At 38.0% G+C, this 27,990-nt stretch overlaps 1 protein-coding gene across 2 annotated transcripts; it reads right to left on the bottom strand.

Moving 5' to 3' along the window:
• Window positions 1-631: 631 nt before the first annotated feature.
• Window positions 632-27,990, bottom strand: LOC102901611 (nuclear envelope pore membrane protein POM 121-like). 2 transcript variants are annotated; one of them, XM_006927497.4, is made up of 2 exons: window positions 26,725-27,990; window positions 632-805 (listed from the first exon to the last, which is right to left on the bottom strand). In XM_006927497.4, the coding sequence occupies exons 1-2, from the start codon at window positions 27,859-27,861 to the stop codon at window positions 758-760; spliced, it is 1,185 nt and encodes a 394-aa protein (XP_006927559.2). In that variant the 5' UTR covers window positions 27,862-27,990; the 3' UTR covers window positions 632-757. The 2 variants fall into 2 exon arrangements, with proteins under 2 accessions (XP_006927559.2, XP_006927558.2); XM_006927496.4 differs by having other exon boundaries at window positions 26,645-27,987.

The following is a 27,990-nucleotide window of genomic DNA, read 5'->3' on the forward strand; positions in this document are numbered from 1 at the left end:
CCTCCTCTTTTAGGACTTATTTCTGATTCAGGTCTCAGGCACCTCATTCTCTTTCATCTTGAAGTGTTGAAGCTCTTCCCTGTGGCTCTCACTATCCTAGAGCAGGAAATTAAATTGGATTCAGTAAAGCTAGCAATGGAGAAGATGAGTGACTGGTAGTGGTACAGTGGGATGGGAAGACAAGGGAAATTTGGGGGGGTTAGAGGCAAGAGAGAAGGAAAAGGTTATGTGGAGGACACCAGACTGTCATCTGTCCAAAACCTGATCCCACATACTGAGCTGAGCGCCTATGGAGAAGCCCATGGTGTTACTGAAGAGAGGTTTTATGATGCTCTGTACATAAATACAGATGCTTCCATGGCATGACACAGAGAGTAAATATGGGAGGAAGAAGTGGCGCTTTCCCCAGGCTCTACATGGAAGACAGCACCACTGTTGGAACCCTGGGGAATGAGGAGTCAAGACGTATCTGGGCCATCACCTCAGCCAACACATGAGCATTCCCATGATAGCCAAGGGGAAATGAGAGGATTCTCTAAAAGGCTGTGGGCTCACAGATGTGGCCAGCAGAAGGGGAGGAAATCATAAGGGATAAAATGTACTGAATACAAGTATAAGTCAGATACAACAGTTAGCACTTTAGATGATTATCTTATTTAAGTATCAAAATGACACTACATGGAATGTAATATTGCACTACAAGTACAGAGTACAGTATATGTACTCAGATTTGAGGGTCAGCTCATATGCAGATAAGTCATGATGTCACTGTCCTCAAGTTTGCTCTGGATATTAGCTCCATCATCTGTAAAAGAGAAAAAAATAATAGTAACAACATAAATAATAAAAAAGGGTATTAGACACAAAGCACCTGCCATAGAGGAGGACTTATATAAGCACTCTGTAACTCTCACTTATGATTATCCTTATTTTATCTGTAAGTAAACAGAGGATTAGTAACTTACCCAACACACATATGAGTCCACATTTGAGTGACTGACGCTGACACAAGAACACAAAATCTTATCCATGGGAATGTACTTGGCCAACAGACTCAAAACATAGTGTCTTCACATAACCATGCCCTAATATAAAGGTGGTAAGGGGATTTATGTATCAACCTAAAAGCCTTATACCTATCTACATTATCTTTCAAAAGTAAGGGCTAAAAAAGTCATAGTAGATATAAAATAAGAGAACTTACTCCCATACAGCCTCACTTAAAGGAACTATTTAATAATAGTATCAGAAAGAACAAAAGTGAGCCTAGAGAACAGGCTTAGAATACAGGAAAAAGGATCCCAGAAATGTATAATTATGTAATGTAATTAGTATTTTTACCCATTTAAAACACACATGTATAAAAATTGTTATTTTTTAATTAATGGGAACAGCTGATAGGTATTGGGACGGTGATAGGATCCTTCAGAGGAGGATACAAATATGGAATAAATGAGACTTTTGTCAGCAAATTTACAGTCAAACTGACTTGGGTATGGGACTTCCACAGTGGCAGAGTGGGGTGGTCAGCAAAGCCTCTCCTCAAAAAGCAATGTTAGAGACACCAGAACCATAACAAGATGGTATAAACTTACTACTGTTCCCTGTGTCTCCCCTCTAATGGAACAAAACACCTCATAAATTATGCAGATAGCAATAAAAAAGGCTCTGAAGACTGGCAAAATGAAAGTGGACTAACTAGGAACAGGAGGAATGACATATGACAAATTCCTTGTGTATGGGTGTGTGTGTGTGTTAATTTCTCATATATCCAGGACTTGGTGCCAGAACCAAGAACCTGGGTTCTAGAACCTAGAACCACCAATAGGCATATACAAAACAACAACAACAACAACAACAACAACAACAACAACAACAAAATCCTGCTGTCTCTGGCCAAAGGACAAGAATAGAGAAGCCCAACAGAGACTGTATGGAGAGATTCAACCCTCACTCTACAACTGAGTCATCAGCAAACAACCCCAACTGCCCATGACAGCAACAGCAGCAGCAGCAGCAGCAGCAGCAGCAGCAGCAAAGCCCTTTGTCTCTTTGCCCTTTAACAGTGGCATAAGAAGACCTCAAAGAAATGGCTACTGATACCCTATCTTCAACAGGAGGTAGCTCAGGGATACCAGGCAACCCAGTGAACACTCACTGTCCCCACAGAGAGTACTAGCAGAATTAAGAAGTCCCAGGAGCCCCAGAAGAATAAAGTAGAACAGAATAACATTGCAAATCTCTGGAATTAAACTGTCAAGCTCACAAAAATAGGTCAGAACATACAGGCTAACCTTAAACAGCAAAACTACCTTCTAAATAGAATATTGAAATAGGATAAAAAGTCTCTTAACAACATAACCAAAACATTGAGGATATAACAGAAAAATCATTCCTCATACCAAGAACCAGTGAAATCACAATTTGAATAAAAGAGTTTGCTGACACCAAAACCAGGATGAGTAAGATGATGGAATGTTAAATATTTTAAAGCAGTCATCATATGGCCAACAGACACATGAAAAGATGTTCAGCATCGCTCCTTATCAGGGAAATACAAATCAAAACCACACTCAGGTATCACCTCACGCCAGTCAGAGTGGCCAAAATGAACAAATCAGGAGACTATAGATGCTGGAGAGGATGTGGAGAAACGGGAACCCTCTTGCACTGTTGGTGGGAATGCAAACTGGTGCAGACACTCTGGAAAACAGTGTGGAGGTTCCTCAGAAAATTAAAAATAGACCTACCCTATGACCCAGCAATAGCACTGCTAGGAATTTATCCAAGGGATACAGGAGTGCTGATGCATAGGGGCACTTGTACCCCAATGTTCATAGCAGCACTCTCAACAATAGCCAAATTATGGAAAGAGCCTAAATGTCCACCAACTGATGAATGGATAAAGAAATTGTGGTTTATATACACAATGGAATACTACGTGGCAATGAGAAAAAATGAAATATGGCCTTTTGTAGCAACGTGGATGGAACTGGAGAGTGTGATGCTAAATGAAATAAGCCATACAGAGAAAGACAGATACCATATGGTTTCACTCTTATGTGGATCCTGAGAAACTTAACAGGAACCCATGGGGGAGGGGAAGGAAAAAAAAAAAGAGGTTAGAGTGGGAGAGAGCCAAAGCATAAGAGACTGTTAAAAACTGAGAACAAACTGAGGGTTGATGGGGGGTGGGAGGGAGGAGAGGGTGGGTGATGGGTATTGAAGAGGGCACCTTTTGGGATGAGCACTGGGTGTTGTATGGAAACCAATTTGACAATAAATTTCATATATAAAAAATTAAAAAAACAAGAAAAAAAATAAAGCAGTCATCATAAATATGCATCAATAATAAATTACAAATTCTCTCTTGAAACAAATAAAAAAAGACTAAAATTTTAAGCAATAAAATAGAAGTTATTTTTAAAAGAAAAAAATGGGGGGGGGAGAGAACCAAGAAGAATTTTTTAAATTTAAATTTTAGTTAACATACAGTGCAGTATTGGTTTCAGGAGTAGAATTTAGTGATCCATCACTTACATACAACAGCCAGTGCTCATAACATGTGCACTCCTTAATACCCCTAACCCATCTAGTCCATCCCCTACCCACTTCCCTCCATCAACCCACAGTTTGGTCTGTGGTTTGTTTCTTGTGGTTTGTTTCCTTCTCTTCTCTTCCTCCCTGCCACCATCTCATATGTCCATCTGTTTTGTTCCTTAAATTCTACATATGAGTGAAAACATATGGTATTTGTCTTTCTCTGATGGACTTATTTTGCTTAGCATAATACATTCTAGCTCCAACCATGTAATTACAAACGGCAAGATTTCATTCTTTTTGATAGTTGAGTAATATTCCATTGTGTGTGTACACACACACACCCCACTTCCTCTTTATTCATCAGTCAGTGGACATTAGGACTCTCTCCACAGTTTGGGTATTGTTTGTAATGCTGCCATAAACGTTGCCTTTACCCCCTTCAAATCCATATTTTTGTATCCTTTGGGTAAATTCTGACTAGTACAATTGCTGAATTGTAGGGCAGTTCTACTTTTGGTGTTTTGAGGAACCTCCATACAGTTCTCCAGAAAGACTGCACCAGTTTGCATTCCCACCAACAGTGCCAGAGGGTTCCTGTTTCTCTGCATCCTTGCCAACAGCTGTTGTTTCTATGGTTTTTTTTAATTTTTTTTCAACGTTTTTTATTTATTTTTGGGACAGAGAGAGACAGAGCATGAATGGGGGAGGGGCAGAGAGAGAGGGAGACACAGAATCGGAAACAGGCTCCAGGCTCTGAGCCATCAGCCCAGAGCCCGACGCGGGGCTCGAACACACAGACTGCGAGATCGTGACCTGGCTGAAGTCGGACGCTTAACCGACTGCGCCACCCAGGCGCCCCTCTATGTTTTTAACTTTAGCCGTTCTTACAGGTGTGAAGTGGTATCTAATCATGGTTTTGATTCGTATTTCCCTGATAAGAAGTGATGTTGAGCATCTTTTCATGTGTCTGTTAGCCATCTGGATGCCTTCTTTTGAAAACTGTCCATGTCTTCTGCCCATTTCATAGCTGGGTTGTTTGGTTTTGAGTTTGATAAGTTCTTCATAGATTATGGATACTAACCCTTGATCAGATATGTCATTTGCAAATATCTTCTCCCATTCCATAGGCTGCCTTTTAGTTTTGTTTTTGATTTTTATTTGCCTTTGATTTTTTCCTTCACTGTGCAGAGCTTTTTATTTTGATGAAATACCAATAGTTCATGTTTACTTTTGTTTCCCTTGCCTTTGGTGACATGTCTAGTAAGAGGTTGCTCCAGCCAAGGTCAAACATGTTGCTGCCTGTATTCTCCTTTAGGATTTTGATGGTTTTCTGTCTTACATTTAGGTCTTTCATCCATTTTGAATTTATTTTTATGTATGGTGTAAGAAAGTGGTCCAGATTCATTCTTCTGCATGTCATGGCATCCATTTTCCCAGAAACATTTGTTGAAGAGACTGTCTTCTTCCCATTGGAGAGTCTTTCCTCTTTTGTCAAAGATTAGTTGACTATATAGTTCTGGGTCCATTTCTGGGTTTTCTATTCTGTTCCATTGATTAATGTGTCTGTTTGGGGGCCAATACCATACTGTTTTCATCATTAGAGTTTTTTTAGTATAGCTTGAATTCCAGAATCATGATGCCTCCAGTTTTTTTTTCTTTTTCAGGGTTATTTTGGCTATATGGGTCTTTTGTGGTTAAATACAAATTTTAGGATTGTTTGTTCTAGCTGTGCAAAATATGCTGTTGGTATCTTGATAGGGATTGCATTAAATGTGTAGATTGCTTTGGGTAGTTTAGACATTTTAAAAATGTTTGTTCTTCCAATCCATGAGCATGGAACTTTTTCCATTTCTTTGTGTCTTCTTCAATTTCTTTCACAAGCATTCTATAATTTTCAGGTGTAGAGATCTTTTACATCTTTGGTTAGGTTTTTCTCTAGATGTCTTACAGTTTTGGATGCAATTGTAAATGGGATTAATACCTTGATTTCTCTTTCTGTTGCTTCATTATTGGTATACATAAATGCACCAATTTCTGTACATTGATTTTATATCCTGCAACTTTCCTGAATTCATGTATCAGTACCAGAAATTTTTTGATGGAGTCTTTCAGGTTTTCCATGTAGAGTACATGTCTCTACATGGAAATAGTGAAATAGTGAAAGTTTTACTTCTCTGCTGATTTGGATGCCTTTTATTTCTTTTTGTTTTCTGATTACTGAGGCTAATAGTAATGATGAGAGTGGACATCTTTGTCTCATTCCTCAGTATAGGGAAAAAGGCTTTCAGTTTTTCCCCATTGAGGATTATATTAGATGTGGATCTTTCATATATGGCTTTTATGATGTTGAGGTATGTTCCATCTATCCATACTTTCTTAAGGGTTTTTATCAAGAAGGAATTCTGTATTTTGTCAAAATTTTTTCTGTATCTATTGTCAGGACCATAGGATTCTTATCCTTTCTTTTATTAATGAGGTGTATCTTGATTGATATACAAATATTGAAGCAGCCCTGTAGCCCAGTTGATCGTGGTGAATAATTCTTTTAATATACTGTTGAAATTGATTGGCCAGCATCTTGAGAATTTTTACATCCGTGTTCATTAGGGATATTGGCCCATAACTCTCCACTTTAGTGGGATCTTTGTCTGGTTTTGGAATCAAGGTAATGCTGGTTTCATAGAATGAGTTTGAAAGTTTTACTTCCATTCTCTTCTTTTGGAACAGTTTGAGAACAATAGGTGTTAACTCTACTTTAAATGTCTGGTGGAATGCCTCTGGGAAGCCATCTGGCCCAGGACTCTTGTTTGTTGGCAGATTTTTTATTACTGATTCAATTTATTTGCTGGTTATAGGTCTGTTCAAATTTTCTGTTTCTTCCTGTTTCAGTTTTGATAGTTTGTGAGTGTCTAGGAATTTGTACATTTCTTCCAGATTGCCCAATTTGTTAGCATATAATATTTCATAGTATTCTCTTATAATTGTTTGTATTTCTGTGGTATTGGTTGTGATCTGTCTTTTTTTACTCATTATTTTATCTATTTGTGTCCTTTTTATTTTCTTTTTTATATATCTGGCTAAGGGTTTATTAATTTTATCCTTTCAAAGAACTAGCTCTTAGTTTCATTGATATGTTCTACTCGAGGTTTTTTGTTTGTTTCTATATCATTTATTTCTGCTCTAATCTTCATTATTTCCCCTCTTCTGCTGGCTTTAGGCTTTATTTGCTTTTCCTTTTCTAGCTCCTTTAGGTGTAAGATTAGGTTGTATATTTGGGACCTTTCTTGCTTCTTGAGATAGGCCTGAATTGCAATGTACTTTCCTCTTAGGACTGTCTTTGCTTCATCCCAAAGGGTTTGGGCTGTCGTGTTTTCATTTTCATTTGCTTCCATGTATTTATTTATTTCTTCTTTAATTTTCTGGTTAACCCATTCATTCTTTAGTAGGATGTTCTTTAACCTCCATGTATTTGAGGGCTTTCCAAATTTTTTCTCGTAGTTAACTTCAAGTTTCATAGTGTTGTGGCCTGAAAATATGCATGGATGATCTTGATCTTTTTGTACTTCTTGAGTGCTGATTTGTGACCCAGTATATGATCTATTATGGAGAATGTTCCATTTGCATTTAAGAAGAATGTGTATTCTGCTGCTTTAGAATGAAATGTTCTGAATATATTTATTAAGTCCATCTGGTCAAGTGTGTTACACAAAGCCATTATTTCCTTGTTGACTTTCTGCTTGGATGATCTGTCCATTGCTGTGAATGAGGTGTTGAAGTTCCCTACTATTATTGTGTTACTGTCAATAAGTTTCTTTGTGTTTGTTATTAATGATTTATATATTAGAGTGCTTTCAAGTTAGAGGCATAATTATTTATAATTCTTAAATCTTCTTGATAAATAGACCCCTTAATTATGATATAATGCCCTTCTTCATCTCTTGATACAGTCTTTGTTTTAAAATCTAGTTTATCTGCTATAAATATGGCTACTCTGGCTTTCCTTTTAATGTCCATTAGCATGATAGATGGTTCTCCATCCCCTCACTTTCCATCTGCAGGTGTCTTTAGGTCTAAAATGAGGCTCTTGTAGGCAGCATATAAATGGATCCTGTTTTTTTTTAACCCATTCTGATACCTTATGTCTTTTGATTGGAACATTTAGTCCATTTACACTCAGAGTGATTATTGAAAAATATGAACATTGTGTTGTCTGTAGAACTGGTGTTTCTGGTGATGTTCTCTGGTCCTTTCTAGTCATTGTTGCTTTTGGTCTTTTGTTTTGTTTTGTTTTTTCTCCACTGAAAGAGTCTCACTGTCTCACTTAAAATTTCTTGCAGGGCTGGATTACTGGTCATGAACTCCTTTAGTTTTGTTTGTCTGGGAAACTCTTTATCTCTCCTTCCATTCTGAATGACAGCCCTGGTGGATAAAGAATTCTTGGCTGCATGGTTTTCCCATTCGGCATGTTGAATATATCCTGCCATTCCCTTGTGGCCTGCCAAGTTTCTGTAGACAGATCTGCTGTGAACCAATCTCTCTTACCTTGTAGGTAAGGTTTTTTTCCCCTTGTTTTCATGATTATTTCCTTGTCTGTGTATTTGTAAATTTGACTATGATATTCCTTGGTAATCGTCAGCTTTTGTTGAACTTAAAGGGAGTTGTCTGTGCTTCTGGATTTTGATGTCTGTGTCCTCCCCAGATTAGGAAAGTTTTCAGCTATAATTTGCTCACATACACCTCCTGCCCCTTTTTGTGTCTCTTCATTTTCTGGGACTCCTATGATATAATTGTTTTCCTCTTAATAAGTCACTGAGTTCTCTCTATGTCTTGTATTGTGGGTCTTTTGCCTTGTTTCCCACTCTTTTCAGCTTCATTATTTTCCATAATTTTATCTTCTGTGTCACTGATTTATTACTCTGCTTCATCCATCCTTGCCATCATGGCATCCATTGGAGATTGAATCTCAATTATACCATTTTTAATTTCAGCATGACTAGATTTTAGTTCTTCTATCTCTGCAGAAAGGGATTCTCTAGCATCTTCTATGCTTTCTTTCAAGCCCAGCTAGTATCCTTGTAATCATGGTTTTAAATTCTAGTTCAGACATCTTACTTATATCTGTATTGATTAAATCTCTGGCTGTGAGTTCTACTGCCTGTTCTTTCTTTCTTTTGTTACCATTTTATTTAATTTATTTTTTAAATTTACATCCAAGTTAGTTAGCATATAGTGCAACAATGATTTCAGAAGTGTATTCCTTAATGCCCTTTACCCATTTAGCCCATCCCGCCTCCCACAACCCCTCCAGTAACCCTCAGTTTGTTCTCTTATGCTTTGTCCCCCTCCGTTTTTATATTATTTTTGCCTCCCTTCCATTATGTTTATCTGTTCTGCATCTTAAAGTCCTCATATGAGTGAAGTCTTATGATATTTGTCTTTCTCTGAATGACTAATTTCTCTTAGAATAATACCCTCCAGTTCCATCCATGTAGTTGTAAATGGCAAGATTTCATTCTTTTTGATTGCCGAGTAATACTCCATTGTATATATATACCACATCTTCTTTATCCATTCATCCATTGAGGGGCATTTGGGCTCTTTCCATACTTTGGCTATTGTGGATAGTGCTACTATAAACATTGGGGTGCATGTGCCCCTTCAAAACAACATACCTGTATCCCTTGGATAAATACCTAGTAGTGTAATTGCTGGGCCATAGGGTAGTTCTATTTTTAATTTTTTTGAGGAACCTCCATACTGTTTTCCAGAGTGGCTACACCAGCTAGCATTCCCACCAGCAGTGCAAAAGAGATCCTCTCTCTCTGCATCCTTGCCAACATGTATTGTTGCCTGAGTTGTTAATGTTAGCCATTCTGACAGGTGTGAGGTAGCATCTCACTGTGGTTTTGATTTGTATTTCCCTGATGATGAGTGATGTTGAGCATTTGTTCATGTGTCGGTTGGCTATCTGGATGTCTTCTTTGGAGAAGTGTTTATTCATGTCTTTTGCCCATCTCTTCACTGGATTGTTTGTTTTTTGGGTGTTGAGTTTGATAAGTTCTTTATAGATTTTGGACACTAACCCTTTATCTGATATGTAGCTTGCAAATATCTTCTCCCATTCTGTTGGTTGCCTTTTCATTTTGCTGATTGTTTCCTTTGCTGTGCAGAAGCTTTTTATTTTGATGAGGTCCCAGTAGTTCATGTTTGCTTTTGTTTCCCTTGCTTCCAGAGACGTGTTGACTAAGAAGTTGCTATGGCCAAGGTCAAAGAGGTTTTTGCCTGCTTTGTCCTCGAGGATTTTGATGCTTCCTGTCTTACATTGAGGTCTTTCATCCATTTTGAGTTTATTTTTGTGTATGGTGTAAGAAAGTGGTCCAGGTTCATTTTTCTGCAGGTTGCTGTCCAGTTTTCCCAGGACGAGTTGCTGAAGAGACTGTGTTTATTCCATTGGATATTCTTTCCTGCTTTGTCAAAGATGAGTTGGCCATACGTTTGTGGGTCCATTTCTGGGTTCTCTATTCTGTTCCATTGATCTTAATGTCTGTTCTTGTGCCAGTACCATACTGTCTTGATGATTACAGCTTTGTAACACAACTTGAAGTCTACTGTTCTTTATTTTGGGATGAATTTCTCCATCTTGTTATTTTGTCCAGAAAAGAAAAGAAGAAGAAAAAAAATAAAGAAATAAAAAGAAAAACAAGCAAACAAAAAACCACCTAGATCCTATATGTGTTTTGGTCTACTTGCTAAAGAAATCTAGATCCAAAAATAAAATAAAATATAGGAAAATAAAATAGGGGTGCCTGAGTGGTTCAGTAGGTTAAGCATCCTACTCTTGGTTTCAGCTCAGGTCATGATCTCACAGTTTTTTAGTTTGAGCCCCGCATCAAGCTCTATGCTGACAGTGCGGGGCCTGCTTGAGATTGTCACTCTCCCTCTCTTTCTCTGCCCCTCCCCTGTTCACACTCTGTCTTTGTCTCAAAATAAATAAACTTCAAAAATAAATAAACTTCAAAAAAATATATATATATGCATATATATATGCATATATATAACAAAATATAATAAAAACAAGAAACAATAAAATTAAAAGAATATGTATACATATAAAATGTATAAATAAAAATAATAATTAAAAAAGGAATTTAAAAAACAAGAAAATAAATGAAAAATAATAAAATAAAGAATAACGGTAAAACTGAAGTTAGATCGTATTTTCCCTCGAGCTGAAACTTTGCAACACTACGATCTGTAGACTTGGTGCAAGGGAGTTGTTTGTGCTCATCTTTGCCGGAAAGTCCTGCATCACTGACTCTCAGGCTGACGTGTGTCATGGAAACACTTCCAGGATGCAGGGGGTGGGGCTTGATGTAAGAGACTTCAGCCTCCACTAGATGGCGCTGTGCTTCCCTCTGAAGCCTGATGTTGCTGGGATTGGGGAGTAGATGGAAGATGGCATCACTTCACCCTTTAATCCCATGGGAGGGGAACTCACCTCTGTTCAGGTGGCCCTTACAGAAAAGCATCCTAGGCTTTTGTCAAATCCCTGTCCTTAACCTGTCTGTACCTGGCAGTTGGCACACCCAGCACCACAGTTCTCCTGTGTTTTATCTCTGGCTGGTGACTGTGATTCAAAACCCCAAATCTTAAAGGGCCAGGCCTGGAGCAGACCTGCTCTCTTCCTCTGCCCTTCACTGGCCTGTCCCAGAAAAGTAGTCACATGGCACGCTCACAGTGGCTGGAATATATTGTGGCACACAGTGAAAAGCTGTGATCAGGTTATTTGCAGTCTCTGTGTGCCTCTGTTCCAGAAAAGCAGTCACACAAGGCAAGCCAAGTGGCTGGAGTCTACTGCAGTGAACAGCAAAAAGCTGCAACCAGTATGTCTACCATCTGCAGGTGCTACCATAGCAACTCCCTGCTATTGAATGGCCACTCAATGGCTCCCAACAGGACTATTGTCCTTGAAGAGACAAAACCAAAAACAAACAAACAAAAGCCCTCTTCCAAATATACACCGGGAAAGGAAGCAATATCTCTTAGTGTGACCCAGGGGATCCACACACTATGGGGTCTTGTGTGAATCCTACAAGTCATTCCTTCCCCACCACTCTCTCCCTCTCTTCCTGACCACTCTCCATGAAAAAGTTTCCCTTCCTGCTGTGGTACTGAGACTTTCCTCTTCCCCAATTAATAGCTCTGAACCTCACATCTGCCATGTTCTCCCACTCCAATTGTACAGATTATTTTCTTAATCCTTCGATTGATTTCCTAGTTGTTAAAAATAATTTGATGATGATCTAGCTGTGTTGGAAGGACGAGGCAAGCTCAGCATAACTCCCACTATTCTGCCATTTTAACTTCTCCAAAACCTTAAGTGGAAATTATACAACTGAAATAAAATAACTAACGTTTAAAAACTTGCTAGATAGACTCAATAGTAAGTGAAGATGACAGAGGACAGAATCAATGAAAACAAATGAGTAGAATTTACCCAATCTGAGTAAAGAGAACACAGTAGACCAAAAAAAGGGGGGAAGAGTGTGTGAAAGATCCTCGGGAACTTAAAAGACTAAAGAAAAAGGAGGTCTAGCATTCATAGAATTTATATTATCAGAGCCCCAGAAGAAGGAGAGGACAACGTGTGGAAATAAACATGTATTGGAAGAAATAATGGCTGAAAGTCCCAAATTTGGCAAAAGACATAATTCTACAGATTCAAGAAGTTGAACAATTCCCAAAAAGGATAACAAGAAAAGAAAAATCCATGCCGAGACACAGCAAAACTAAACTTCTGAAAACTAACAAGGAAACAATTTTATTTGTTTTTTTAGTGTTTATTTATTTTGAGAGAGAGTGAGCATGAGCAGGGGAGGGGCAGAGAGAGGGAGAGGGAAGGAGGTATGGAGGGAGGCAGGGAGGGAGGGAGAGAGAGAGAGAGAGAGAGAGAGAGAGAGAGAGAGAGAGAGAATCCTAAGCAGGCTCCATGCTCACAGTCCAACTTGGGGCTTGATGCAGGGCTTGATTTCACCACTTCGAGATCATGACCTGAACTGAAATCTAGTCGGATGCTAAACTGGCTAAGCCCCCCAGGTGCCCCAAAAAGGGAAACAACTTTAAAACAACCAGAAAGAAGCAGGATATTGCATTGAAGAGAGCACCAATTTGAACGACAACAGATTTCTCATCTAAAACAATGGAGGCTAAAAAGAAAAGACACATCTTTCAGGCGTTGAAAGCAGAGAACTGTCAATTTTGAATCCCATGTCCTTCCTTCAAGAGTGAATAAGAAATAATGATATCCTAAAGCAAGGAAAACTAAGAGAATTTATTGCTAACAGACCTAGTCTTAAATACCGGCTACAGGAAGATCTCCAAATAGAAAGAAAATGATAAAACTGGAAGTAAATATAATACACAATCCTTCAGTTCATGAGTTTCTTTAATCATATTTTATGGTTGAAGCAGAAGTTATAACACCATCTGATGTGGTACTTAAAGTATATAGTGGAAATAATTATATTTTTTAAAGTGGAAGGGTAAAGGTAGGTAAAGTTTCTACATTTCACTTGAAGTGATAAGACATCAACACCAGTAGGCTGTGATTACATATATGTATGATTATAACTAGAACAACTACTATCAAAACTACACAAAAAGTAATATGCTGGAGAACACTATAATCAGTCAAAATGGAACTCTAAAAATGTTCAGCTAACTTACAGGATAGAAGGAAAAAGTAGCAGAAGAACGATAAATATAGGAAACAGACAACAAATAATAAAAGGACAGAACCATGCCCGAATATGCCAATAATTACTTTAAATGTCTATGGTCTGAATACACAAATTGAAAGACAGAGTTTGGCAGACCTAAACGTAGTTTGCCTGCAAAAACTCACCTCAAACATAATGACATATCTATGCTGGAAAGGAAAAGGACAAAGCATGCAAACATTATTTTTTTAATCAGAAAGGGATATATTAACATCAGATAAAGTAGACTTTGGTGCAAAGAAAGTAAGTAGGGATAAATAGGGACATTACGTAACAACAAAAGGACCTATCCACCAAGAAGATACAGCAATTCTAAAGGTGTATGTACCAAACAATAAAGCTTCAAAATACATGAAGCATGGGGCACCTGGGTGGCTCAGTCGGTTAAGCATCTGACTTAGGCTCAGGTTGAGTTCAAGCCCTGCATCAGACTCTGTGCTGACAGCTCAGAGCCTGGAGCCTACTTTGAATTCTGTGTCTCCCTCTCTCTCTGACCCTCCCCCACTCGCACTCTGTCACTCAAAATAAATAAACATTTAAAAATTTTTTTAAAAAAAAACAAACTACATGAAGCAAAAAACTGAAAGAACCAAAAGAATAGACAAATTCACAAGTATAGTTGGGGGTTTCAGTCCTCATTTATCAATTGATAAAATTAAACAGAAAATCAGCAAAATAGAAGAATTCAGCAATGCTATAAAGAAAAAGAACTTGATGGACATTTGTAAAATACTCCAAAAATAGTAAAATACACATTCTTTTCTGACATCCATAGAACAATTATCAAGATAACACTTAAGGAGGACCATAAAATAAACCTTAACAAATTTAAAAGAGTAGAACTCATAGAGAAGGTTCTCTGACCATACTAGCATAAAGCTAGAAATAAATTACAGAAAGTGAACAAAAAAATCTTCAAATATTTGGAAATTAGATGTCATACTTCTAAATAATTCATGAGTCAAAGAGAAAGTCCCACAGGAAAAAAAAATATATATATAATGTATTGAATGTAAATGAAAGCATAACTTATCAAAATTTGTAGGATGCAGCCAAAGCAGTGCTGAGAGAGGTACTTATAGCAACAAATGCTTACTTTAGAAAACAGAATTCACTAAGTACCTGGGTGGCTCAGTCAGTTGGGCGTTTGACTTTGGCTCAGGTCATAATCTCACCATTCATGGGTTTGAGCCCTGCATCGGGCTCTGTGTTGACAGCTCACAGCCTGGAGCCTGCTTTGGATTCTGTGTCTCCCTCTCTCTCTGACCCTCCCCTGCTCACACTCTGTCTCTCTCTGTCTCTCTCTCTCTCTCTCTCTCTCTCTCTCTCAAAAACAAACATTAAAAAAAAAACAGAACTCAACAGAACTCAATAATCTAAGTTCCTACCTCCAAAATTAGAAAAAAATAAAAATAAATACCAAGAAAGCAGAAGGAAAGAATTATTAAAGACAAAAGCAGCAGCCAATGAAATTGAAACAGGAAAATAGAGAAAATTAAGCAAAAACCCACTTTTCTGAAAAAAATAAAATCAACAAACTATAGAGAAGAGATGGTTAGTAGAGGGGAAGTGGGTGGGGAGATGGGTGAAATTGGTAAAGGGGATTAAGAGTATACACCTTGTTGAGCACTGGGTAGTATATAGAATTGTTGAATCGCTATACTGTACACCTGAAACAAATGTAACATTGTATGTTAACTACATTGGAATTAAAACTTAAAAACATTTAAAAACCCAACAAACAAACAAATAAGCAAGCAAAAAAAAACCCTATAAATGAATTCAGAGATATATGACATGTTTATTATGTTGAGATTTTTGGTCCTTTCATGTGGTAGGTCTCTCCAAGAATTTAGATCATCTTTTATTTCTTTCATTTGCATTTTTTATTTTTATCTCACAGATCCTGTGCATATCTTGTTTGATTTATACCTCAGTATTTTGTTTTCTCTGAAGAAATTGTAAGTGTGTTATTGTGGCTTTGATTTTAGTTTCTACCTATTCACCATTAGTATATAGAAATGAAATTCATTTTTGTGTATTGATCTTGTATCCTGAGAGCAGGTCAAGCTCAATAATTTGCTTCAGGAGGATTTATTTTGTAGATTTTCCTGGGATTTTCTACACAGACCATCATGCCATTTGGAAATGGAGTTTTATTTTTTTCCTTTTCAGTGAATATCTCTTATATCGCAAATATCTTCTCCCATTCCATAGGTTGTCTTTTAGTTTTGTTGTTTCCTTTGCTGTGCAGAAACTTCTTTATTTTGATGTAATACCAATATTTTATTTTTGCTTTTATTTCCTTTGCTTCAAGAGATTTATCTAGAAAGATGTCACTGTGGCTGATGTCAGAGAAATTACTGCCTGTGCTCTCATCTGGGATCTTTATGATTTCCGGTCTCACATTTAAATTCTTAATCTATTCTGAGTTTATTTTTGTGTATGATGTAAAAAAAAAAAAAGTGGTCCAATTTCATTCTTTTGGATGTAGCTGTCCAGTTTTCCAAACACCTTTTGTTAAAGAGAATGTCTTTTTCCCATTGAATAGTCTTGTCTCCTTTGTTGAAGATTAATTGACCATATAATTACAGGTTTATTTCTGGGCTTAATATTCTGTTCCATTGATCTATGTTTCTATTTTTGTGCCAGTACCATACTGTTTTGATTACTGTAGCTTTGTAATATAACTTGAAGTGTAGAATTGTGATGCTTCCTGTTTTCTTTTTTCTTTTTCTTTTTTTTTCAAAGATTTGGTATTTGGGGTCTTTTGTGGTTCCATACAAGTTTTAGGATTGTTTGTTCTAGTTCTGTGAAAAATGCCATTTGTATTTTGATAGGGGTTGCATTAAATGTGTAGATTGCTTTGGGTAGTATAGACATTTTAATAATATTGGTTCTTCCAATTCATGAGCATGGAATTACTTTCCATTTCTTTGTGTCATCTTCAATTTCAATTTCACCCCTTTGGTTAAATTTATTCCTAAGTATCTTATTACTTTTAGTGCTACTGTAAATGGGATTGCTTTCTTAATTTCTCTTCTGCTGCTTCATTATTGGCATATAGAAATGCAGTGGATTTCTGTACATTAATTTTGTATCCTGTGACCTTGATTAATTCATTTATCAGTTCTAGTAGATTTTGGAGTTTTCTGTATATATAGTATCAGGTCATCTGCAAATAGTGAAAGTTTTACTTCATCTTTACCAATTCGGACACCTTTTATTCCTTTCTCTTGTCTGATTGCTGTGGTTAGGACTTCTAGTACTATGCTGGATAACTGGTGAGAGTGGACAGCCCCATCTTGTTCCTGACCGTGGAGGAAAAGCTCTCAATTTTTCACCTTTGTCTATGGTGTTAGCTATGGGTTCTTCATAAAAGACCTTTATTATGTTGAGGTATGTTCCCTCTAAATATTTTGTTGAGGGTTTTGTCATGAGTGTATCTTACGCTTTTTCAAATGCTTTTTCTGCAGTTATGGAAGTGATTGTATGGTTTTTGTCCTTTCTCTTATTAATGTGATGTATTACATTGATTGATTTGAAAATATTAAAACACACTAGCATCCCAGAAATAAATCCCACTTGATCATGGTGAATTTTTAAAAATATATTGTTGGGTTCAGTTTAATATAATTTTGAGGATTTTTACATTTATGTTCATTAGAGATATTGGCCTGCGGTTCTCTTTTTGTGTGGTATCTTTATCTGGTTTTGGAATCAGGGTAATGTTGGCCTCATAGAATGAATTTGGAAGTGATCTTTCCTCTTCTATATTTTGGAAAAGATTACCTTGCTGGTAGTCTGTCTAATCAGATTTTCTATTTCTTCTTGACTCAGTTCTGGTAGTTTATTTCTTTCTACAAATTTATCTATTTCTTCTAGGTTGTCCAGTTTGTTGGCATATATTTTTTCATAAAATTTTCTTAAAATCCTTTGTATTTCTGTGGTGTTGGTTGTTATTTCTCCTCTTTAATTTCTGGGTTTTTTTGAGTCCTCTCTCTCTCTCTCTCTCTCTCTCTCTCTGCCTCCCTCCCTCTTTCCCTTTCTCTTTTGATGAGTCTGGGTAGAAGCTATTAATTTTGTTGATCTTTTCAGAGAACAAGCTGTTGGTTTCATTGATTATTTATGCTCTAATCTTTATGATTTCCCTTTTGCTGGCTTTAGGCTTTGTTTGTTGTTCTTTTTATAGTTCATTAGGTGTAAGTTTAGATTTTTTATTTGACATTTGTCTTGCTTCTTTTTTCAACGTTTATTTATTTTTGGGACAGAGAGAGACAGAGCATGAACGGGGGAGGGGCAGAGAGAGAGGGAGACACAGAATCGGAAACAGGCTCCAGGCTCCGAGCCATCAGCCCAGAGCCTGACGCGGGGCTCGAACTCACGGACCGCGAGATCGTGACCTGGCTGAAGTCGGACGCTTAACCGACTGCGCCACCCAGACGCCCCTTGTCTTGCTTCTTGAGGTAGGCCTGTATTGCTATTATTTTCCCTCTTAGAACCACTTTTGCTGTATCCCAAGGGTTTTGGACTACTATGTTTTCATTTTCATTTGTCTGCATGTATTTTTTGATTTCCTCTTTCATTTCTTCACTGAACTATTCATTGTTTAGTAGCATGTTATTTAAACTCCAAATATTTGTGCTCTTTCCAGAATTTTTTTTGTGGTTGATTTCTAATTTCATTGCATTGTGGTCAGAAAAGATGCATGGTATAATTTGATCTTTTTGAAATTGTTGAGACTTGTTTTGTGACTAATATGTCATCTATTCTGGAGAATGTTTTGTGTGCTGGTGAAAAGAATGTGTATTGTGCTGTTATAGGATGAAATGCTCTGAATATATCTATTAAATCCGTATAGTCTACTGTGTCATTCAAAGCCACCATTTCTTGGTTGATTTTCTGTCTGAATGATCTGTCCATCAATGTAAGTGGGGTATCCCCTACTATTATTGTGTTACTATCAGTTAGGTCCCTTATATTTGTCATTAACCATTTTATGTGTTTGGGTGCTGACATGTTGGGTGCATACATACTTACAATTGTTATGCCTTCTCTTTGGATTGTCTCCTTAATGATTATATAGTGTCCTTCTTTATCTCTTGTTACTGTCTTTGTTTTAAAGTCAATTTTTTCTCATATAAGTATTGCTACCCCTGCTTTTCTTTTCACATCCATTTGCATGATAAATGCTTCTGCATCCCTTCACTTTCAATATGCATGTGTTGTTAGGGTCTTACATGAGTCTCTTGTAGGCAACATATAGATGGCTTTTATTATTATTTTTTATCCAGTCTATCACCCTATGTCTCTTAATTGGAGCATTTAGTACATTTACATTAAAAACAATTATAATAGGTATGTACTTATTGCCATCTTGTTATTTGTTTTGTGTTTCTTTTTGTGGCTTTTCTCTGTTCCTTTCTTTCCATGCTATCTTCTCTCACCATAAGTTTGCTGTCTTTAGTGACATACTTGGATGACTTTCTCTTCATTTTTTGCATATCTACTACTGGTTTTTGATTTGTGGTTACCATTAAGTGTGTATAACATCTTCTGCATACAGCAGTCTATCTTAAGTTGATGGTCACTTAAGTTTGAACCCATTCTTTACTCTTCTCCCCACGTTTTAGGTATATGGTGTCATAGTTTATGTCCTTTTATTTTGTGAGTCCCTTGACTGATATCCTTATTTTTACTCCTTTTATACTTCTTATTTTTCTAATTCTTACTTATGGCCTTTCCTTTATACTCAGAGTCCCCTTTAACATCCCTTTGCTGAGGGTTTTATCAAGAATGGGGGCGCCTGGGTGGCGCAGTCGGTTAAGCGTCCGACTTCAGCCAGGTCACGATCTCGCGGTCCGGGAGTTCGAGCCCCGCGTCAGGCTCTGGGCTGATGATGGCTCAGAGCCTGGAGCCTGTTTCCGATTCTGTGTCTCCCTCTCTCTCTGCCCCTCCCCCGTTCATGCTCTGTCTCTCTCTGTCCCCAAAATAAATAAACGTTGAAAAAAAAAAAAGAAAAATGAATTACTGGAACACGGCCAAGAACACTGCGCATGATCTGTTCTTTAAAAAAAAAAAAAAAAAAAGAATGGATGCTGTACTTTGTCAAATGCTTTTTAACATATGTTTGCATCTATTGAGAGGATCATATGGTTCTTATCCTTTCATTTATTAATGTGGTATATCACATTGATTGATTTGTGAATATTGAACCAAACTTACAGCCAAGGAATAAGTCTCAGTTGATTGTGGTGAATGATTCCTTTAATGTACTGTTGGATTTAATGTGTAGTAACTTGTTATGAGTTTTTGCATCCGTGTTCATCATGAATATTGGCCTATAATTCACTTTTTTAGTGGGGTCTTTGGTTTTGGAATCAAGGCAATTATGGCCTTGTAGAATGAGTTTGGAAGTTTTCCTGCCATTTCTATTTCTTAGAACAGTTTCAGAAGAATACATTTTAACTCTTTTTTTTAATGTTTCATAGAAGTCCCCTAGGAAGCCATCCGGCCCTGTAATTTTTTTTGTTAGGAGATTTTTGATTTCTGATTCAATTTCTTTGCTGGTTATCAGTCTGTTCAAATTTTGTTTCTTTCTGTTTCAGTTTTGGTGGTTTATATGTTCCTAGGAATTTATCCACTTCTTCCAGATTGCCCAATTTGATGACATAGAATTTTTCATAATATTCTCTTATAATTGTATTTCTGTTGGTTATGATTTCTCCTCTCTCACTAATGGTTTTATTATTTGGGTCCTTTCTCTTTTCTTTTTGATAAAGCTGGGGTTACCAATTTTATTAAGTCAAGGAACCAGCTCCTAGTCTCATTGACCTGTTCTACTTGTTTTATTATTATTATTATTATTATTATTATTATTATCTTCTATATCATTTATTTTCAGCGAGGATCTGAGGGATTCTCAGATCACACCATCTGCTCCCAGCCCTCTCCTTGCCTTCTCCACTGGATCACTGTAGTGCCTGCCAGATTCAACACCAGCCAGGGTGTGGACCTCTAGAACTCCAGTCTTTGAGCTCTGCTAGTTGTAAAAACTCAAATAATCAGTCCCTCTCCTTTTCCCAGTAAATAGCCTTGGGGAAGTGTTTTCTTTGTGCAATCTCCTTTGTGCTGCTCTCTCTCCTCTGTGATCAGGGCTCCCTCTCCTCTGCAGCACCTGAGATCCTTTTGTTCCTCAAATCACATCTCTGCACCTCCTATCTTCCATGATGTAGTCTCTTCTCTCCCATTAATTGTGCAGTCTGCTCTCTCAGTCCTCAGATCTATTTGTTGGGTGTTCAGAATGATTTGATACTCATTTAGCTGTGTTCGAGGGACAAGGTAAGCATAGGGTCCTCCTACTACTCCATCATCTTAGCTCTTATCATGAAGAAACTGATTTAAAAGGCATAAATTTACAAAATAATAATTATCAACCTGGGCTTATAACATATAAACATGCAATAGTCTCTCAGAGAGGAAAAATAATATATCTATGTTGGAGCAAAGTTTACGTTATTTACTGGAAATAAATTAGTATTAATCAATTAATTCATATTAATCTGAGATATACTTCCTTTACATTTTATTTTGATATAATTTTATGTTTGCCAGCAAATTTGGGGGGAAGGTACAGGGAGTTTGTATGTACCCTTTAGTCAATTTCCCCCAATCACAATACCTGCATAACCATAGAACAACATAAAAACAAGAAAAATTACATTGGCACAATCTACAAAGTTTACTCATTTTTCATTATTTTACATGTATTTATGTGTGTGTATTTCTATGCAATTCAATTACAATGTCTATGCAGATTTGTGTAACCACCACAATCAATATGCAGAACTAATCTATCACCAAAAGCCTCCCTTGTGACATCTCTTCATAGCCATATATATCCACCCCATGCCTGACCCTTGTCAACTACTAATCTATTCTCTATTTCCATACTTTTATTACTTCAAGAATGTTACATAAATGGAATCATATGCTATGTAACCTTTGGAGACTGACTTTATTCACTCATCATAATTCTCTTGAGGTCCATCTAAATATCAATAGTTCATTTTTTTTAACATTTATTTATTTTTGAGAGACAGAGTGATCAGGGAGGGGTGGAGAGAAAGGGGAGACACTTAACTGACTGAGCCACCCAGGTGTTCCTCATTTATTTTTATTGCTGAATAGTATTTCATAGAATGATGTACATAGTTGTTTAACCATTCACCCATTGAAGGACTTTTGGGTAGTTTACAGTTTTGAGATATCAGGTATAAGGCTGCTATAAACATTGGTGAACATGTTTTCTCATGGAAATAAGTTTTCATTTCTTTGTGATAAATGGCCATGAGTACAACTGCTCAGTCAAATGGTAAGTCCACTTTTGGTTTTCAAAGGAACTGCCAAACTGTTTTCTAGAGTGGCTGTATCATTTTGCATTTTGACTATCAATGTATGAATGACCTAGCATCTTCACAGCACTTGATATCATCACTACTTATTTTAGCCATTCTCATAGGCATGTAGTAATAGCTCATTGTGGTTTTAATTTGCATTTCCCTACCAGCTAATGGTGTTAAATATCTTTTCATGTATTTATTTGTCATCTGCATGTAAGGAGGTAGATATTTGAAAATTTAAGATGCATATTGTAATTCTTAGAGAAACCACTATGAAAATAACTCAAAAATAGTAAAAATAAAGGGGGAAGAGAGGAGATTAAAATTATACACTAAAAAAAATCTATTTAGCACAAAGGTAGTAATGGAGCAACAGAGAAGCAAAAAACAAAAAACAAAAACCACACACGAGACAAATAGAAAATAAGTAGCAAAATGGAAAAAGTAAACCCAACCATGGCAATAATTACAATAAATGTGAATAGATTAAAAAGTACAAATAAAAGAACAGAGACTGGATTTTAAATAGCAAGACCCATTATATGCTGGGCTATAAGAGATACAGCTTAGATTCAAGTATAAAAAACAAATTCAAATTAAAAGAATGGAAAAATATATTAATTGTAAACAGTATCCATAAGAGCTGGATTAACTGTAACAATATTTGGCAAAGCTAACTTTAAGTCTAAAAATATTACAAAAGAGAAAGAGGGACATTTCATAATGATAAAATGATCAATAATCAGGAAGCTATCACAATTTAAAACTTATGTGCAGCTAACAACAGAGCTCCAACATCCACACAGCCAAAACTTACAGAATTGAAATGTAAAACAGACAATAAGACAATTATAGCTGAGTATTTTAAGCCTCCATTTTCAATAGCTGATAGAAAAATTAGACAGGAAATCAGCAAGAATAAAAAGACATTTTTTTAAATTTTTTTAACGTTTATTTATTGTTGAGAGATAGAGACAGAGCGTGAGGGGGAGAGGGACAGAGGGACACAGAATTGGAAGCAGGCTCCAGGCTCTGAGCTGTCAGCACAGAGACTCCAGGCTCTGAGCTGTCAGCACAGAGACGACACAGGGCTCGAACTCACAAACCATGAGCTGAAGTCAGACGCTCAACCGACTGAGCCAGCCAGGCTCCCCTAAAAGACTTATTTTTAAGTTTTGGACAACACTATCCAACAACTCAACTTGACATTGATTGAACACTCTGCCCCCAAACAGTAGAATATACCTTTTTTTAAATACCTATGGAACATTTTCCAAAATAGAGCATATGGTTGGCCATAAAAAATGCCCCAACAAATTTAAAAGGATTGAAATCATTAAATGTAGGTTTAAGATCACAGTGGAATAAAATTATAAATCAAAACCAGAAAGAAATGTGCAAAAATCCCCAAATATTTGGAAATTAAAGAACATACTTCTAAACTTAGGGTAAAAGAAAAAAATCATAATAGAAATTAGAACATATATTGAACTGAATGTCATCCAAACATAGTTTCAACATTATTCTAATGCCATTAAAAAGGCAAATTTATAGCTTAAAATGCCTAAATTACAGAAGAGAAAGGTCTCAAATCCCTAATCTTCCACCTTAAGAAACTTCTAAGAGAAGAGCAAACTAAACCCAAAGGAAGCAGAAAGAATTAAATAATAAAGATTAGAACCTAAATTAACAACAAAAATAGAAAACAGCAATAAAAACCACAAAAAATCAACACAATTAACAACGTTTAGACACACTGACCAAAAACAAAGCAAGAATGAGAATGGGAGACATTTAGGTGGAGATACAGAGTAAAGTCACTAAGAAAATTAGAAATTGAAGACAGGGTATCATTTTCTACCTTACAAATATTAAGATTATAAGGAAATACAATGGACAATTTTATGCCAACACATTAGACAACTTACATGAAATGGGAAGATTCCCAGAAAGACACCAGTTACTGAAACTGATTCAAGAAGAATTAGAAAACCTTAGTAGGCCTACAGCAAGATATTGAATTAGTAATTTTTAAATCTTCCCATAGAAACCCAGGCCCAGATGGCTCCATTGGTAAATCCTCCCAAACATTTCAAGAAGAAATTATACCAATCCTTCTACAAATTCTTCCAGATATATAGGAGGGAACCCTTTCAGCTCATTCTATGTGAGCAATATTACTCTGATATCAAAGCCAGACAAAAAGAGCACAAGAAAATAAAATTTCAGGCCAATATCTCTCATGGATACTCAAACACAGAATACTCAGACACAGAAGTACTCAACAAAATATAAGCAAACTGCACACCAAAAAGAGTGAGATTCACTGTTTGCAAATTAAAATCAACTAGATTGTTAGACTGTTAGGAGAACCCGAAATGGAATGCAGACTGTGAGAAATGAATCTAAGTGTGATACAAATGAATCACATAACCTCACTTAAAGGAAGCTGAAAGGAGCTGAACCAAGTGATTCTTAAAAGCAGTGCTGGGGCGCCTGGGTGGCTCAGTCGGTTAAGCGTCCGACTTCAGCCAGGTCACGATCTCGCGGTCCGTGAGTTCGAGCCCCGCGTCGGGCTCTGGGCTGATGGCTCGGAGCCTGGAGCCTGTTTCCGATTCTGTGTCTCCCTCTCTCTCTGCCCCTCCCCCGTTCATGCTCTGTCTCTCTCTGTCCCAAAAATAAATAAACGTTGGAAAAAAAAAAAAAAGCAGTGTTTTGGGGGCACCTGGATGGATCAGTTGGTTAAGAGTCTGACTTCAGCTCAGGTCGCGATCTCATGGTTGGTGGGTTTGAGCCCCGCATGCTGACAGGTATGAGCCTGGAACCTGCTTCAGAATCTGTGTCTGCCCCTTCCCTGCTCACACTCTGTCTCTCCCTCAAAAATAAATAATTAAAAAAATTAAAATTTTTTTATAAAACAGCACAATAATAATTGCTGTAGGCAAGATCCACTGATGATGCAAAGTTCAAGGACAAACAATTTTTTGGTAGCATCAAAGTATGATTTCCCCCCTCAAATATTTATTACACAGGGAAAAATAACTATCCAATGGAGAACTCTGGTATACATCACCTTAACTAGGTGATCAAGGCTAATATTTCCCATAGTAAGATATATGGATATTATGTACCCTTGAGGTGACGTGCTGAGAAGGGTACATCACCTAAGATTTTTCTTCAAAATCCTAACCTCAATGTTCTTATGAGAAAAAAGAGAAATCCAGATTGAGGGAAATTCTACAAAATACCTAACCAGTACTCTTCAGACATATCAAGGTTACACAAGATATTAAGACAGAGAGATGGTCAGTTGGGAGGAGACTCAGGAGACATGACAACTAAATCAAATTTGAGATTCTGGACTGATACTGGGACAGAAAGAAAACTTTACTAGAAAAATTAGGAAAATCCAATTAAAGTCTGAAGTTTAGCTAATAGCATCATATCAGTGTCAGTTTCCTGGTTTCAACCATTGTTCTGTAAGATATTAACATTAGGAGAAGCTCAGTGAAGACTAGATGGGGATTCTCTGTAACTTTGTAACTGTCCTGTAAGTCTACAGTTGCATCCAATTTAAAAATTTTAAAAAAGACTAAGTTGTCACAGCCATTTCATAACATACAGTAGGCATGATCAAGCCCAGAGTGATGTCAGGTGAGCCTGTGAGACACAAAAGAGGGAAAAGGCTGGTGCATGGGTTGCCACCTCATGGTCTCAAATACAAAAATCAGAAGTTAGTGTCTAGAGGCATAAAGTGGTGCTGCTTTCCCATCAGCTGAGCCACAGAAAACCTGACACAGTTAAGACCAGCTACTTGTACGAGTCAATTTTTCCTCCATTATGTTCAAAGAGAAAAGACATGGAACATTTGGCATAACAAAAAATCACACATGTATTCAATATATATTATTATATGATACATATTGTATATTTTGTATATATTACACATATTATATACATTTTGTATGTACAAGAATTATTATATATATCACCTATATATACATATATTACATATGAATATAATGTATGCATATATTTTATATTAATTGTATGTTCTATTATTATGTATAATAATTATATATTATACATTATACACATGTCGTATGTTATATATACATATTATACATATGCATTACATATATATTATGTACATTACAGATAGTAAATTATGTAATATATATAATACATCTAACAATACACATAATACATATTATATACATACATATTATATATGACTATATAAAACATATATAACATATAAATATATACGACTATATATGTGTGTGACATATATAACTTTGTTCATTTATTGAATGTTTATGTGGTACCAAGTGTTCATATGTAGAAAGAGAAAGACTGAAGGCTGTCTTGCCTGCTCCTGCCTGGAGAAAAACTGGTCCAAATCTTGTTCTTCGGTTGCAGGGATCACTGGGTGGGCCGGCCTAACAAGCTCCAGCCACCCAATTTCTAGGGACACATCAGGCAGAAAGACAATGGGAATGAAACATTGTCTCTATGGAGACAGCTAACCTACTTGATGGGGGTAGTTGGCCCACAGGCACAGTGCCCTGGGCATAGCAGAACTTTGATGGTTTCCTACAATGCTCCTCCAAAGAACCAGTGAGGCCCTGCACAAAGTACTGGGGAATAAACCCTGGTGGACCAGGGAAAGGAGGACCCCTTTCTTATAGCCAAGCCAAGTAAGGCAAAGGTTTAGAGAGAACCAAGAAAAACAGCCCAAGGAGGTGCCCCTCCATCCAACTATGGGAAGGCCACTGGGCCTGGGGAGTTCTGCATCTGCCAGAAGTCTTCTGCTGTGAATTAGTGCTGGGAGCTGGAGGAGGGAGTGCCTGCCACAGGCGGGTATGGACAAGCAGGAAAGCTGAGGGGCGCTACAGTTGGAGATGGCCTCAGTCTTACCCTTCCCAGGCCTTGTTGATCCACTGGATTGCAGCTCTCTTCTCTAAGTCAAGGTCTTCAGCAGTGACTCGATAACCCACCTGGGGTGGTGGGAGCAGGATCAGTGAGTCATGTCGCCTAGAGGACAACAGCAGAGGAATCTTGCGCTTCTGGGGCCTGGAGCTGTCAGGCAGAGGTGAGCGATCCCTCAAACTCTGCTTCTGCCCAGAAGGTGCATCTGCAACATTTTCATGCTTGATCTTCCTTTGTGGTTCTACTGAGGCTGAAGAGCTAGAATGATAGCTTTCCTCACTGGCTTTCTTTGCGGCCACTTGGGGCTGGTATGAGGCTGGGCCTCGGATCCCAGCTGTGCCTGGGAAGCTCCTCGGCAGCGGTGGGAACCCTCGAGTGGAGCTGTAAGAACTGGTGATGGCATTGCGTTTGCTGCAGGAGCTCAAAAAGCAGGTGTGGGATTTCCTAATCAGGCTGTCTTCTAAGCTGGTAGAACAGAAGTCTCTCTTCAGAGGCCCCGGCCTGGGCACAAAGGAAGAGAGGACTCCGTTGACCATCAGGCGCCTAAATGCTGACTGCATGCTCCCACTGCACTCGGCATCCCCTCTCATATCATCCTGCCTCTTGGGGACTGGGTGCCCTTCTCCAGGCTTTGCCAGCTCTTCCCTGCTCTCAACCAGGGAGGTCAGGTCTTTCTCTTCTTTGGCTTTCGCTTGACCATTCTCTTCGAGGGCCCTCATCAAGGTCTCCCTTCCACAAGGATTTGGGAGGTGACTAGACAGCGAAGACCACATACAGAGGACTGTCTCCTTCAGAGCCAAACGCAGCGTCAGCTTGCCCTTAGCAGATGCCATCTTCAGGATCACTGAAGTGCAGAACATCTTGGACCTGCAGGCAGACAGCACAGGCTTTGGATGGCGGGTGTGGGGCACTGAGGAAAAGACCCCCAGAAATAAACACCGGGCCTGCTGGATTGGATATTGCCGCAGATGGACTATGGCAAACCGCTGACGGTACCGACGACGACGGGGTGAAGCCACAAGATTCTCGCATGACGGCCTGCGAGTTAGGTCCAGGGTCGGGGCCGCCGAGTGAACCCGGCAAGTCGGAGGAACACTGCGGGCTGGGTGCGCGGGCCCGAGGCTCTCAAGCGTCTCGGGCGGGTCCCCGCCTAGCAGAGAAGGGGACAGCGGCCGAGGGCGGGGCCGGCTCAGGTAACTGCCCATGAGGAGCACTTCTGCAAGGTCGGGTCCTTCAAATGAAGTCAGTGGCTCAGGTTTCCGTTAGCTGCCAAAGGGGCCAGGCAAAGCGCACACTGTTGGGTGTGCCGCCTATGACGCGTCCTTGGAACGTGT

Source organism: Felis catus, chromosome A1, assembly GCF_018350175.1.
Source record: "Felis catus isolate Fca126 chromosome A1, F.catus_Fca126_mat1.0, whole genome shotgun sequence".
NCBI classification, from domain to species: Eukaryota; Metazoa; Chordata; class Mammalia; order Carnivora; family Felidae; genus Felis; species Felis catus.